The 14,280-nt window shown below is 49.8% G+C and overlaps 1 protein-coding gene across 1 annotated transcript in view; it reads left to right on the top strand.

The window, feature by feature from the left end:
• Positions 1–14,280, top strand: part of LOC144506907 (papilin-like) — a 206,819-nt gene that overhangs the window by 94,871 nt on the left and 97,668 nt on the right. The window contains exon 3 of the mRNA XM_078233261.1: positions 5,255–5,315. Coding sequence (XP_078089387.1) covers positions 5,255–5,315 — 61 coding nt within the window. The remainder of the gene's footprint in view (positions 1–5,254; positions 5,316–14,280) is intronic.

The following is a 14,280-nucleotide window of genomic DNA, read 5'->3' as shown; positions in this document are numbered from 1 at the left end:
GAAAAGTGGAACTTTTTCAAGGAACAAATACTGGATGTCCTTGATAGGTATGTCCCTGTCAGGCAGGGAGGAAATGGCCGAGTGAGGGAACCATGGTTCACGAAAGAGGTGGAATGTCTTGTGAAAAGGAAGAGGGAAGCTTATGGAGGGATGAGGAAACAAGGTTCAGATGGCTCGATTGAGGGTTACAAGTTAGCAAGGAATGAGCTGAAAAAGGGGCTTAGGAGAGCTAGGAGGGGACACGAGAAGTCCTTGACGGGTCGGATCAAGGAAAACCCCAAGGCTTTTTACTCTTATGTGAGGAATAAAAGAATGACCAGGGTGAGGTTAGGGCCGGTCAAGGACAGTAATGGGAACTTGTGTATGGAGTCAGTAGAGATAGGCGAGGTGATGAATGAATACTTTTCTTCAGTGTTCACCAAGGAGAGGGGCCATGTTTTTGAGGAAGAGAAAATGTTACAGGCTAATAGGCTGGAGGAAATAGATGTTCGGAGGGAGGATGTCCTGGCAGTTTTGAATAAACTGAAGGTCGATAAGTCCCCTGGGCCTGATGAAATGTATCCTAGGATTCTTTGGGAGGCAAGGGATGAGATTGCAGAGCCTTTGGCTTTGATCTTTGGGTCCTCGCTGTCCACGGGGATGGTGCCAGAGGACTGGAGAATGGCGAATGTTGTTCCTCTGTTTAAGAAAGGGAATAGAAATGACCCTGGTAATTATAGACCGGATAGTCTTACTTCGGTGGTTGGTAAATTGATGGAAAAGGTCCTTAGAGATGGGATTTACGACCATTTAGAAAGATGCGGATTAATCCGGGATAGTCAGCACGGATTCGTGAAGGGCAAGTCATGCCTCACAAATTTGATAGAATTTTTTGAGGAGGTAACTAAGTGTGTTGATGAAGGTAAGGCAGTTGATGTCATATACATGGATTTTAGTAAGGCGCTTGATAAGGTCCCCCATGGTCGGCTTATGATGAAAGTGAGGAGGTGTGGTATAGAGGGAAAGTTGGCCGATTGGATAGGTAACTGGCTGTCTGATCGAAGACAGGGTGGTGGTGGATGGAAAATTTTCGGATTGGAGGCAGGTTGCTAGCGGAGTGCCGCAGGGATCAATGCTTGGTCCTCTGCTCTTTGTGATTTTTATTAATGACTTAGAGGAGGGGGCTGAAGGGTGGATCAGTAAATTTGCTGATGATACCAAGATTGGTGGAGTAGTGGATGAGGTGGAGGGCTGTTGTTGGCTGCAAAGAGACATAGATAGGATGCAAAGCTGGGCTGAAAAATGGCAAATAGAGTTTAACCCTGATAAATGTGAGGTGATTCATTTTGGTAGGACAAATTTAAATGTGGATTACAGGGTCAAAGGTAGGGTTCTGAAGACTGTGGAGGAACAGAGAGATCTTGGGGTTCATATCCACAGATCTCTAAAGGTTGCCACTCAAGTGGATAGAGCCGTGAAGAAGGCCTATAGTGTGTTAGCTTTTATTAACAGGGGGTTGGAGTTTAAGAGCCGTGGGGTTATGCTGCAACTGTACAGGACCTTGGTGAGACCACATTTGGAATATTGTGTGCAGTTCTGGTCACCTCACTATAAGAAGGATGTGGAAGCGCTGGAAAGAGTGCAGAGGAGATTTACCAGGATGCTGCCTGGTTTGGAGGGTAGGTCTTATGAGGAAAGGTTGCGGGAGCTCGGGCTGTTCTCTCTGGAGCGGAGGAGGCTGAGGGGAGATTTAATAGAGGTTTATAAAATGATGAAGGGGATAGATAGAGTGAACGTTCAAAGACTATTTCCTCGGGTGGATGGAGCTATTACAAGGGGGCATAACTATAGGGTTCGTGGTGGGAGATACAGGAAGGATATCAGAGGTAGGTTCTTTACGCAGAGAGTGGTTGGGGTATGGAATGGACTGCCTGCAGTGATAGTGGAGTCAGACACTTTAGGAACATTTAAGCGGTTATTGGATAGGCACATGGAGCACACCAGGATGATAGGGAGTGGGATAGCTTGATATTGGTTTCAGATAAAGCTCGGCACAACATCATGGGCCGAAGGGCCTGTTCTGTGCTGTACTGTTCTATGTTCTGTTCTATGTTCACCTCTGTTGTCATGATGTCTATGTCCTTCTCACAATCTGCCTGGTTTCTGGTGAGCAGGAAGGCTCTGGAAAGCATCAGCCAAGTTCAGCTACTTACCGACTGCATTTGTAGATGACACTGAGGTTGTAGTGTAGTTTTAGCATCATGCATTGCAACCAGTATGTCGCAATGAGAAGAGGTTTTTTTTGGAATAGTTATGATAGGTTCACTGTAACAAGGAATAAACTTGGAACGATAATTTTTTATACTGAGGAAGCACTGTAAAGTGTGCTTGTCCCCTGGGGGAGGGACATGTCCTGTCGGGGATAGTTGGGGCGGGGGGTGGATTTTATATTTACTTGTGGAGCCAGTTCCTGGCATTAAGAGTTTCCACCCTGTGAGAGTGATGGTGCAAACCCCACTCACTTTTTTTTAGATGTTGAAGTGACAAGATAGGGAGAGAGAATAGAACTGGAGATTTTCACCCGTTTTCTCCCCAGAACTGATACTTTGCTAAATTCTGGTACAGTTGCCTCAATGTTGTTTCTTCCACAATAAAGGAAATATTCCTAGCTCCCTTGTAACCATCAATGTATCTAACCATGAGGCCTGCCAGTATAATTAGCTCTCTGACTAAGTAAGTCTCAGCAAATAACAAAGATGCACGCATGAATAAAGTGAAACTAATGTTATGTGAATTGCTTGCAAGTGAAATTTAAATTTGAAAAGCACACTTCTGCCATCTTTGTGTCTGATAACTTCATGTTAATGGCAGTGGAGATGAGCAGCAACGTCATGTAGAAACTCCCGGTTTGACCAAGAGGATCATTTACAGCCTGTCCGTACCAATTACATTGTCAGCTGACAGCAGACCTCACCACTGTAAAGCTTCTGCTGCCGCAGAATTGCACACTATTCCCCTGCGGCAGCACAAGCTTTACAGTGGTCGGCACTGCTGCCTCATAGCGCTAGGGACCCAGATTCGATTCCCGGCTTGGGTCACTGCCTGTGTGGAGTTTGCACGTTCTCACCATGTCTGTGTGGGTTTCCTCCCACAATCCAAAGATGTGTGGGTTAGGTGGATTGGCCATGCTAAATTGCCTCTTAGTGTCAGGGGGACTAGCGAGGGTAAATGTACGCGGTTATGGGGATAGGGCCAGGGTGGGATTGTGGTTGGTGCAGACCCAATGTGCTGAATGGCCTCCTTCTGTACTGTATGATTCTATGATTCAATGATTCTATGATGCACATCACCAGCACTTCAAATTTGATTTGTGAATGTGTAGGAAATGGGAAGAAGCAAGAAAGCTGGAGCAGCGCACATTCCAATTCTGCCATCAGGAACGGCATGCCACTGATACAATTCCACCCATTGTTCTTCAGGGGTTGGGCCAAGAACTTGAGAGTAGCTGCTTTACCCTGGAATTGGTGCGATGGTATTCCAAACCTGTGACACTCCAGGTAGCACTGATACTAATGGAAATTCTGCCCCATCAATGTCTCTCACATTGACCCAACTCAAACCATACAATCCCAGATATCTACCCTATCTAATTATTTTAAACACCTCAAATTGATCACCCCTGATACAAGGGAATATAAGCCTAGCCGTGGGATGGCACAGTGGCTAGCACTGCTGCCTCACAGCACCAGGGACCCGGGTTTAATTCCGGCCTTGGGTGACTGAGTGGATTTTGCACGATCTCCCCGTGTCTGCATGGGTTTCCTCCGGGTGCTCTGGTTTCTTCCCACAGTCCAAAGATGTGCAGGTTAGGTGGATTGGCCATGCTAAATTGCCCCGTAGTGCCCCAAGAAGTGTAGGTTAGATGGATTGGCCAGTGTAAAATTAGCAGAATTACGGGGATAGGGTGGGGGAGAGGGCTTGGGTAAGAGTCTCTTAGAATAGAATCCCTACAGTGCAGAAAGAAGCTATTCAGCCCATCAAGCCTGCACCAACAACAATCCCATCCAGACCCTATCCCCATAAGCCCATGTATTTAGTCTGCTAACCCACTTGGCGTAAGAGGCAATCTAGCATGGCCAATTTATCTAACCCGCATATCTTTGGCGTGTGGGAGGAAACCGGAGCACCCGGAGGACATTCATACAGACACAGGGAGAATGTGCAAACCCCACAGGCAGTCGCCCCAGGCTGGAATTGAACCCGGGTCCCTGGCGCTGTGAGGCAGCAGTGCTAACCACTGTGCCACCGTGTTTCCTAAGTGTCAGTGCAGACTCGATGAGCCGAAGTACCTCCTTCTGCACTGTAAGTATTCTATGGTAGTCGATGTAACCTATTTTCATCATTTAACCCTTTACCCCTGGTATCATTCTGAATCTACATTGCAAGATCATTATCTCCTTTCTGAGATGGAGTGCCTAGAACTGGACCCAATACTCTAGATGTGGTCTGACCAAGGGTCTGTCCAGTTCATATTCTCCCTATTTCTATATATGCTTTATTTATTCTTAGTGGGTGCTGTTATATTTCAGGGCATTCATAGAATCATAGAAACCCTACAGTGCAGAAAGAGGCCATTTGGCCCATCGAGTCTGCACCGACCACAATCCCACCCAGGCCCTATCCCCATATATTTACCCGCTAATCCCTCTAACCTACGCATCTCAGGACTCTAAGAGGCAATTTTTAGCATGGCCAATCAACCTAACCCGCACATCTTTGGACTGTGGGAGGAAACCGGAGCACCCGGAGGAAACCCACGCAGACACGAGGAGGATGTGCAAACTCCACACAGACAGTGACCCAAGCCGGGAATCGAACTCGGGACCCTGGAGCTGTGAAGCAGCAGTGCTAACCACTGTGATACCGTGCCGCATTACACTGTGCTACCGTGCCGCATTACACTGTGCTACCGTGCCGCATTACACTGTGCTACCGTGCCGCATTACACTGTGCTACCGTGCCGCATTACACTGTGCTACCGTGCCGCATTACACTGTGCTACCGTGCCGCATTACACTGTGCTACCGTGCCGCATTACACTGTGCTACCGTGCCGCATTACACTGTGCTACCATGCCGCATTACACTGTGCAGGGTAGCTCCTCTCATCACTGCAATGACTGATTGTTTCATTTGGATTTGTAAGAATTTCAGTATCGAGTCATAAGCGCAACTCCAAAATTGATGTGTTTTTCATTTTTCAATGTTTAATCCAGGAGAGATGGTGGAAGTAGCTGCATTGGACCTTTCACAAACTACCGTTCTTGCAATATTCAGGTACAGTGAAATGCTCCTTGTACAGATTGGACAGAGTGTAAGTGGAGTGTAAGCTGGTATATCTGCATGGAGATGATATTGACTGAATGCACCAAGCAGGTCTTGAGTTTCAGTAAGGGTACTTCAATTAACTGCAGTGTCTCCTTAATGGGGGTGGGATAAGGAAATTATCCAGGGTTTCTGCTTCTGATTGTTATTCATTAAGTCCAATTGAAAAACGGATTGAGAACAGGATGGGATTTGACTGTGAGTATCCCTATTTTGGAACAGTTCAACAGCTGGGCAAACAATGTAAGAGAGGCCATTTCCTGGGTGTGATCACTCTTCGCGCTGTATCCCAACATCACTCCTAAACCAGATTTTCAACACCAGTGCTACTTTCTATTGATTTGGAGAAGAGTTGCATTCCCGCTTGGACTTTATCTTTGCATGTAGAGATGAGCCTGAGATAAGTCCACTGTGCTGACATACATTTACAGGTGGTGGAGGTTGTGTTGACGTGGATTTAGAGAGTAACCCTGGGCAAACTAAGTGTTACTGTGGAGGTACTGTGTAAAAAACAATTGCCTAGGCCCTAAGATCTGAAGTTCCCTCCCGAAACCTCCACCTCCCTCTCCTTCTTTCCATCACTGCTTGAAAGCTCCCAGTTTGACCAAACTTTGCATTGTCTGCCCAACCACAGGACACAGATTTAAGATTTTAAGCAGGTGAAGGAAGGAAAGGAGGATGAATCTCTTTAAGTGGCAAGTAATAATGACCTGGAACTTGCTGACTATGAGAGTGGTGGAAGGGATGACAGCCAATTATCTCAAAAAAACATTGGATGAACACTTGAGGGAAATAAACTTTCAGGTCAACAGGGATAGAGTGGGGAACTGGACAGATTAGATTGGTCTACAGAAAAATGGGCCAACGAACCTCCTCCTCCTGTGCTGTGTAACATAAGGCCCTGCACACCTTGTACTACTCAGGCAATTGACAGGATAGCTCTGAGCCTTCTCCCGGGGTCAAGGACCTCAGGGCAGAAATCTCATTCACCAAGAGTTGCTAGCCAATCAGAGACCAACAGCTCTTCTGTACACAGCATGTACACAGTAGCTACCATGGAGGTGGTGGCTACTGCTGGTACAACACCAACCTATTCAAAAAGGGAGGTAGAGAGAAAACAGGGAACTATAGAGCAGTGAGCCTTATGTCAGTACTGGAGAAATTGCTAGAGTCCATGATCAAAGATTTCATAGGTCAGCATTTGGCAGACAGTGATATAATCAGACAGAGTCAGCATGGATTTATAAAAGGGAAATCATGCTTGACGAATCTATTGGAATTTATTGAGGATGTAACTCATAGAGTTGACCAAGGAGAACCAGTGATGTGGTTTATTTAGACTTTCAGAAGGCTTTCGACAAGGTCTCACATAACAGACTATTATGTAAAGTTAAAGCACATGGGATTGCAGGTATGTCTCGAGATAGATAGAAAGCTGGTTAACAGGTAGGAAGCGAAGAGTTGGCATAAATGGGTCTTTTTCTGATTGGCAGGCAGTGGCTAGTGGAGTTCCGCAGGGATCTGTGCCTGGACCCCAGCTGTTCACATTATATATTAATGATTTGGAAGAGGGAACTAGATGTATTATCACCGAATTTGCAGATGATACAAAGTTGGGTGGGAGGGAGAGCTGTGAGGAGGATGCAGAGATGCTTCAGCGTGAAGAAATTAGATGTCGCTCTTGGAGCGAAAGGGATATGGGGGGAAGGTGGGATCGGAATATTGAATTTGATGATCAGCCATGATCAAGATGAATGGCGGAGCAGCTCGAAGGGCTGAATGGCCTCCTCCTGCTTCTAGTTTCTATGTGATCTGAGGCCACGGATGGAGCAAGGACTGAGACTAGAGGTGGGTGATGGCTGGAGGGAGGTCACAGGGATAAGGTGGAAAGTGGGGTCAACAGCAAGGGGAGAGTGGTCACTCTCAGCTGGCCAACCTCTCACCTCACTTCACAATGCTGGGTCCCTCAATTAGGCACTGAGTGCCTTTGAATGAGGGCGGCATACCCCCCCCCCCCCCAGCCCCCCAACCCCACCCCCAGCCCCCCTGGGAACCTGGGAATCTCACCACTAACTCTCTCTCTCGCTCTCTCTCGCTCTCACTCTCTCTTGCTCTCTCTCTTTCTCTCTCTCTCTTTCAGCTCCCCGCCGCCCTGCTGATCGAAGATGAATTGTGGCATGGGAGCTAATGGACCGGGTGGTCATTCTTGTGGCTGCTGCAGGGGAGGAGGGAGATGTGTGCACACTGCAAGGCCAGCTCAGGCCAAAGGCTGCAGCAGGAGGACAGAGAGCCACTGGTCAAGGGTAGGAGGAGGGTGCCCATTGGCCCAAGATACAGAGTGACACCCACTCTGGTGGCGGAGAAAGTCATGACGGGCCTTAACTTTAACACCACTGAGTCCTTCCAGGCTGCCAATGGGGACAAGTGTGCCCTGTTCGCCTGGACAGGTCAGTACATCCATTTTGACCTGGGCCAGAAAGGCCAGGCTCCAGGCATTGCCACTGTCACCGGCATGCCGAACCTGCAGGGGACTACTGTTTGCACACGCATTGCCCTGCAGTTCCCAAGCCATCAAGCCCACGGTTCATCAAGAGAAAGGGGCTCCACTCCCTGAAGGTTCAGTTAGTCTGCAAACACAAGATGAACATCACGCAGGTGTGTGCTACCTGGGGAGTATGCACGATAGTTTCACCTTGTGGAGTTGTGACGTTCCTAGCCTCTTCAATGACCAGCCGGGATGGCTCGTGGGGGATAAGGGCTACCTGCCTCGGACTTGGTTGATGACACCAGTGCGGAGACCACGGACGAAGAGGAGGCCCACGCAGCCACCCAGTCCATCATCGAGCAGTGCATTAGGCTCCTATAGATGTGGTTCCGCTGCCTGGATCGCTGTGGTGGGGCCCTCCAGTACAACCCCCAACAGGCTCCTGTATCGTGGTTGTCTGCTGCGTGCTCCACAACCTGGAGGAAGAGGAAAGTGACCAGGAAGACCTCCTCCCTTGGGGGGGAGGATGCCCAGGAGGATGTGGAGCAGGATGAGGCCAAGAAAGAGACGGGGGAATGGAGGACAGGCGGCGGCTGCAAGGGTGCGGCAGTGCAGGGCGGCCAGGGAGGTTCTCATCACCACAAGGTTCTCCAACTGGGGGTGTGCGGTCCACCAGCTGCAAACCGCACCCCTTGCCCCGGGAGCCTGCAACCCTCTACAACTCTTGCCGACACCCCCCCGCCATGGGTCCCATGACATTATACCAGAGTAATGGACCTGGGTTGGCCATGTCAGTTACTGGTCTAGGCAGGAGGGTGACAATGACTCACTATGCAGCACACTGTGATGCTGATAACACAAGTGCAAAGATGTGCAGGTTAAGTGGATTGGCCATGCTTAATTGTCCATTAGTGTCCTAAGATGTGTAGGTTCGGGGGATTAGTGGGCTAAAGGTGTGGGGCCATGGTGATAGGGCAGGGGTGCGCCTGGGTAAGATGCTCTGTCAGAGGGTTGGTGCAGACTCGATGGGCCAAATGGCCTCCTTAAGCACCGTAGGGACTCTATGATTCTATGAAGTCTGCTCCTACCTCTTCTCTGACTACTCGCTGACACCTGGGCTCATGTCTGGGTGGGATCAGGGTACCACCGTCCACTTAATGCCCTGGGGATGGGGGGGACAGCTGCTTGTGGGGGGGCCAGTCCCAGTGTCTGCTGCGTGCAGAGGATGCCATGCCAGATTGTGTGGCACAGTAGGTTTACCGGGCACCTAGTACTGGTACAACTTGAGATGAGTACTTGGAATCCCATGCCAGTTAGGGATCTGGCATAGGTGCTGGGAAATGGGCATCGCATGCTTAGTGGGCCGCAAAGCCTCTCCCGTGCAGAATGATGCTCTGAGCCCCTTTGGGTCCGATTGGGGTACAGTCAAGCTTGTGGGAGGTGAATCACAGACATATTAGTCACAGCTGTGGAGTACAATAACACTTATTGGTGCAATAACATGAGGTGCTGATACTTAAAGGTGCATTATAACAGTGCCTGTTTTCCTAAACCAAACGAGTGCAGCCCTTCACCCGTGTATGGATGGGTTTCCTGTATGGGCTACTGTTGCACACCTTCCACTACCGTGCCCTCGTCCATTGTCCAAACACACTTTGGCGTGCCTTGTTGCTGTTCAGCGGCGGAGGTCCCCAGTGGACGTCCGTCTACAGAGGGATCTTCCCCCACTACATCGGGCCTGGGCTGGAGGCTGGTGCACGCAACAGTACCATACAACTGTAAATTGCACCAGTCCATGGTCTCCCCTGAAACTTTGGGACCCTTCTCAAGTCACAGCGAGCAATGGCTAAGGGGTTAGAGAGCATCCTGGAGATGCAGTGGGCCATGGCCGAGACACAGTGGGCTATGGCTCTGGACCTTGAGAGAATGGCCCAGTCATAGCAGACCATGGCTGAGGGGTTGCAGTGCTTGGCCCAGTCTCAGAGGGCACGTGCTGAGGGCATCATGCGCTTGGCCCAGACTCAGAGGGCCATTGCCAGGGGCTCACACACCATGAGGTGAATGCAGTTGGGCCGCCAGAACTGGCAGGGCCAGGTGACGCCGAGGCTTCTGGAGCTCAGTCCGGCTGTCCCGCCATCCCACGGAGTGACGCAGGGGCCCATTGACACCCAGAGAGAGGGGGAAGGGCTGGAGCCTGTGTATGGGCCTTCCATCTGGGAATCTCAGGCTGTCGCAAGGCCTTCCAACTCCCCCCTTCCTGACACTGGTGCATCTCAAGGGCAGCAGAAAACCGGCCGGAGCCCTCCAGGTCCCGGGCCTCCAGAGGAATGCCCACTAATGGCATCATAGGCCACGGGCTGTGGAACACAGCTGACTGCCTCCAGCTCTGATGTAAACCATAAGGGGACACCTCGACGTAGTGCTAGGCCACATGAGAGAAAAAAGTGATAGGGTCACCAAGAGGGCACGGGTGAAGGACTGCAATAATTAGGGTTAGGACAATAGGCACTGTTAACAATCACGGCCACCAGTTTCACCAATAAATGTTATTGCATCCCACAGCTGTGACTAATATGTGTGTAATTCACCTCCCACTGGGATGACCGTACCCCAACCGGACCCAGAGGGCCTTGTGTCGTTCTGAGCGGGGGAGGCCCTTCAGCTCACTGAGAATGTGATCCCCATATCCAAGTGCCTGTGGTATACCCGTGACTGGTTAGGCATTCCAAGTGCTCAGGACAAACAGTGCCAGCTTTGGGTGCCCTGCAGGCCCACTGGGTCACACCATCTGGGCATGGCATCCCCAGCACCCTCCGGACACTGGGCCATGGTGCGGAAATGTGAAAAATGGTTGGGGGGTGGGTTGCAGGCTACTGGGGGCAGGGAATGGAATTTGCTGCTGTAACATTGAGGGTGAGGTGATGCATCTGAGCTGGTCTTCGAAGAGGCTGGGGATAGAACATAGAACATAGAACATTACAGCGCAGAACAGGCCCTTCGGCCCACGATGTTGCACCGACCAGTTAAAAAAAAACTGTGACCCTCCAACCTAAACCAATTTCTTTTCGTCCATGAACCTCCGCAAAATGAAGCTATCGTGCACACTCCCTGGGTGGCGTGCACACACATGCATGATGTTCGTTCTGTCGTTGCACGCTAATGGAACATTCAGGGAGTGGAACCCCTTCCTGTTTACAAACTGCGGTGCCTGAAGTTTTGGGGACCACAGAGTGACGTGCATGCAATCGACTGCCCCCCTGCACATTCAGCAGACTGGTGATGGCGGCACTGCCTGCAGCCCGGGCTTCCTACTGGGCATGGCCCAGATCAAAATCCATCACCTCACGGGCACACTTGTGGACTGAGGACTGGGAGATCCCACAGAGCTCCCTGTTGGTGGCCTGGAAGGACATGATGGCGTAAAAGTTGAGGGCCGCCGTGTTCCCCCGTCCCTTGAGGTGCCAAGTCTGCAAGGAACTGACACAGCTGCCGCATCGTCTCCTTGTGGAGCCAAAGCCTGTGGCAGCACGCGGTGTCCGACACATGCGTGTCCTGAACTGCTGGCGTCTCTGTCTGATTTGTCACCTGGCCCCCTCCTCAGACCGATGGGCACCCGCCTTCTGCCCCTGGCTGGCACCTGTCCTCCTGTCCTCCTGCTGCAGCCTCTGTCCTGGGCTGGCTTCGCAGCGCGCACACGTCTCCCTCCTCTTTCTCCTCTGCAGCCACAAGAATCACCGCCAGATCTATTGGCTCCATGCTGAAATCCACCTTTGCTCCGGTGGTTGGGGGGTTGGTGGGGAGAGAATATCCATGGGGTTCTCCATCCCAGGACCTACACTACCTCCCAGCACCCGTGTCCCAAATGTGTGGACTGTGGCACACCGACACCATGGCCGGTGCCATGCCCCACCTCGACGAGATGGCAAGTGTCACCTCACCATGGGGGGATACGTAGAACATATGGGTGACTGTGTGGGATCCCCATTGGGAAGCCCTGAAGCGAAAAAGAGTGGCAAAAGTAAACATTGGTCCTTTAGAGGATGAGAAGGGGGATGTAATAACTGGAAATGAGAAAATGGCTGAAGCATTGAACAGGTATTTTGTGTCGGTCTTCACAGTGGAAGACACAACATGCCAAAAATTGATGACAGGAAGGCTATGGCAGGTGAGAACCTAGAAACTATCATTATCATGAAAGAGGTAGTGTTGGGCAAGTTAATGGGGCTCAAGGTAGACAAGTCTCCTGGTCCTGATGGAATGCATCCCAGGGTACTAAAAGAGATGGCGGGAGAAACAGCAAATGCACTAGTGGTAATTTACCAAAATTCGTTGGACTCTGGGGTGGTTCCCGCAGATTGGAAAACAGCAAATGTGACGCCGCTGTTTAAAAAAGGAGGTAGACAAAAGGCAGGTAACTATAGGCCGGTTAGCTTAACCTCTGTAGTAGGGAAAATGCTTGAATCTATCATCATAGAACATAGAAAAACTACAGCACAAAACAGGCCCTTCGGCCCCACAAGTTGTGCCGAACATATCCCTACCTTTTAGGCCTAAAGGAATTTTATTGAATTTTATTGAATTCCACCATCAAGGAAGAAATAGCGAGACATCTGGATATAAATTGTCCCATTGGGAAGACGCAGCATGGGTTCATGAAGGGAAGGACATGTTAGACTAATTTGGTGGAATTCTTTGAGAACATTACATGTGCAGTGGACAATGGGGAAGCTGTGGATGTGGTGTATCTGGATTTCCAGAAGGCATTTGACAAGGTGCCGCACCAAAGACTGCCACATAAGATAAAAGTGCACAGTGTTACGGGTAATGTATTAGCATGGATAGAGGATTGGTTAACTAACAGAAAGCAAAGAGTGGGGGTAAATGGGTGTTTTTCTGGTTGGCGATCAGTGACTAGTGGTGTGCCTCAGGGATCAGTATTGGGACCGCAATTGTTTACGATTTACAGAGATGATTTGGAGTTGGGGACCAAGTGTAGTGTGTCAAAATTTGCGGATGACACTAAGATGGGTGGCAGAGCAAAGTATGCAGAGGATGCTGAAAGTCTGCAAAGGGATATAGATAGTCTAAATGAGTGGGCGAGGGTCTGGCAGATGGAGTACAATGTTGGTAAATGTGAGGTCATCCATTTTGGTAGGAATAACAGCAAAATGGACTATTATTTAAATGGTTGAAAATAGCAGCATGCTGCTGTGCAGAGGGACCTGGGCGTCCTTGTGCAGGAATCTCAAGGAGTTGGTTTGCATGTGCAGCAGGTAATTAAGAAGGCAAATGGAATTTTGTCCTTCATTGCTAGAGGGATGGAGTTTAAAAACAGTGAGGTTATGTTGCAGCTGTATAAGGTGCTGGTGAGGCCACACCTGGAGTACGGTGTACAGTTTTGTTCTCCTTACTTGAGAAAGGATATACTGGCACTGGAGGGGTGCAGAGGAGATTCACTAGGTAGATTCTGGAGTTGAGAGGGTTGGCTTATGAGGAGAGACTGAGTAGACTGAGGCTATATTAATTGGAATTTAGAAGAATGAGGGGAGATCTTATAGAAACATATAAGATTATGAAGGGAATAGATAAGACAGAAGCAGGGAAGTTGTTTCCATTAGCGGGTGAAACTAGAACTAGGGGGCATAGCTTCAAAATAAGGGGAAGCAGATTTAGGACTGAGTTGAGGAGGAACTTCTTCACACAAAGGGTTGTGAATCTGTGGAATTCCCTGCCCAGTGAAGCAGTTGAGGCTACCTCATTGAATGTTTTTAAGGCAAGGATAGATAAATTTTTGAACAGTAAAGGAATTAAGGGTTATGGTGAGTGGGTGGGTAAGTGGAGCCGAGTCCACAAAAAGATCAGCCATGATCTTATTGAATGGTGGAGCAGGCTTGAGGGGTCAGATGGCCTACTCCTGCTCCTAGTTCTATGTTCTTATGTTCTTATAGACATGGGTACACCCACATGAATGTCTGGTGCTGTGATTTCCAGGAATGGCTAGCAGTTCAGAGAGGGGCACCCTTGTTACCATCACGGGATGGGTTCCCATCAAGAGCAGCACTGCAAAGTCCATGCTGTGTGAGGAGTCGTGTTAACACCTGCACACAGCTCCCTTGCTTGGGGCAACAGCTGACAGACCCGTTGCTTGTTTGTGTTAGTGGGGTCACTGGGATGGAATGTCAGCAGTCAGCCAGAAAGCCTATGTAGCTGACAGATGGAAGGGTGCCATGGCGACAGCGCTGGGGTTGGTGTCCACACTCATAAGCGACCCCTCCGGGTTCGCTCAGCAGCTGGGGGTGATGTGCTCAACACCAGGCCCCAGTGACCACCGATCCCCAAGCTCTGCACACCGACACTGGCATGAGCCCCCGCCACAGCAAGCCCTAGCCACTGCCGAAGTCTGAGCCCCATGACTGACACCAGCCCCTTTAC

Source organism: Mustelus asterias, chromosome 18, assembly GCF_964213995.1.
Source record: "Mustelus asterias chromosome 18, sMusAst1.hap1.1, whole genome shotgun sequence".
NCBI lineage: Eukaryota > Metazoa > Chordata > Chondrichthyes > Carcharhiniformes > Triakidae > Mustelus > Mustelus asterias.
The sequence above is the reverse complement of the archived record's forward strand: the minus strand, read 5'-3'. Positions and strand labels throughout refer to the sequence as shown.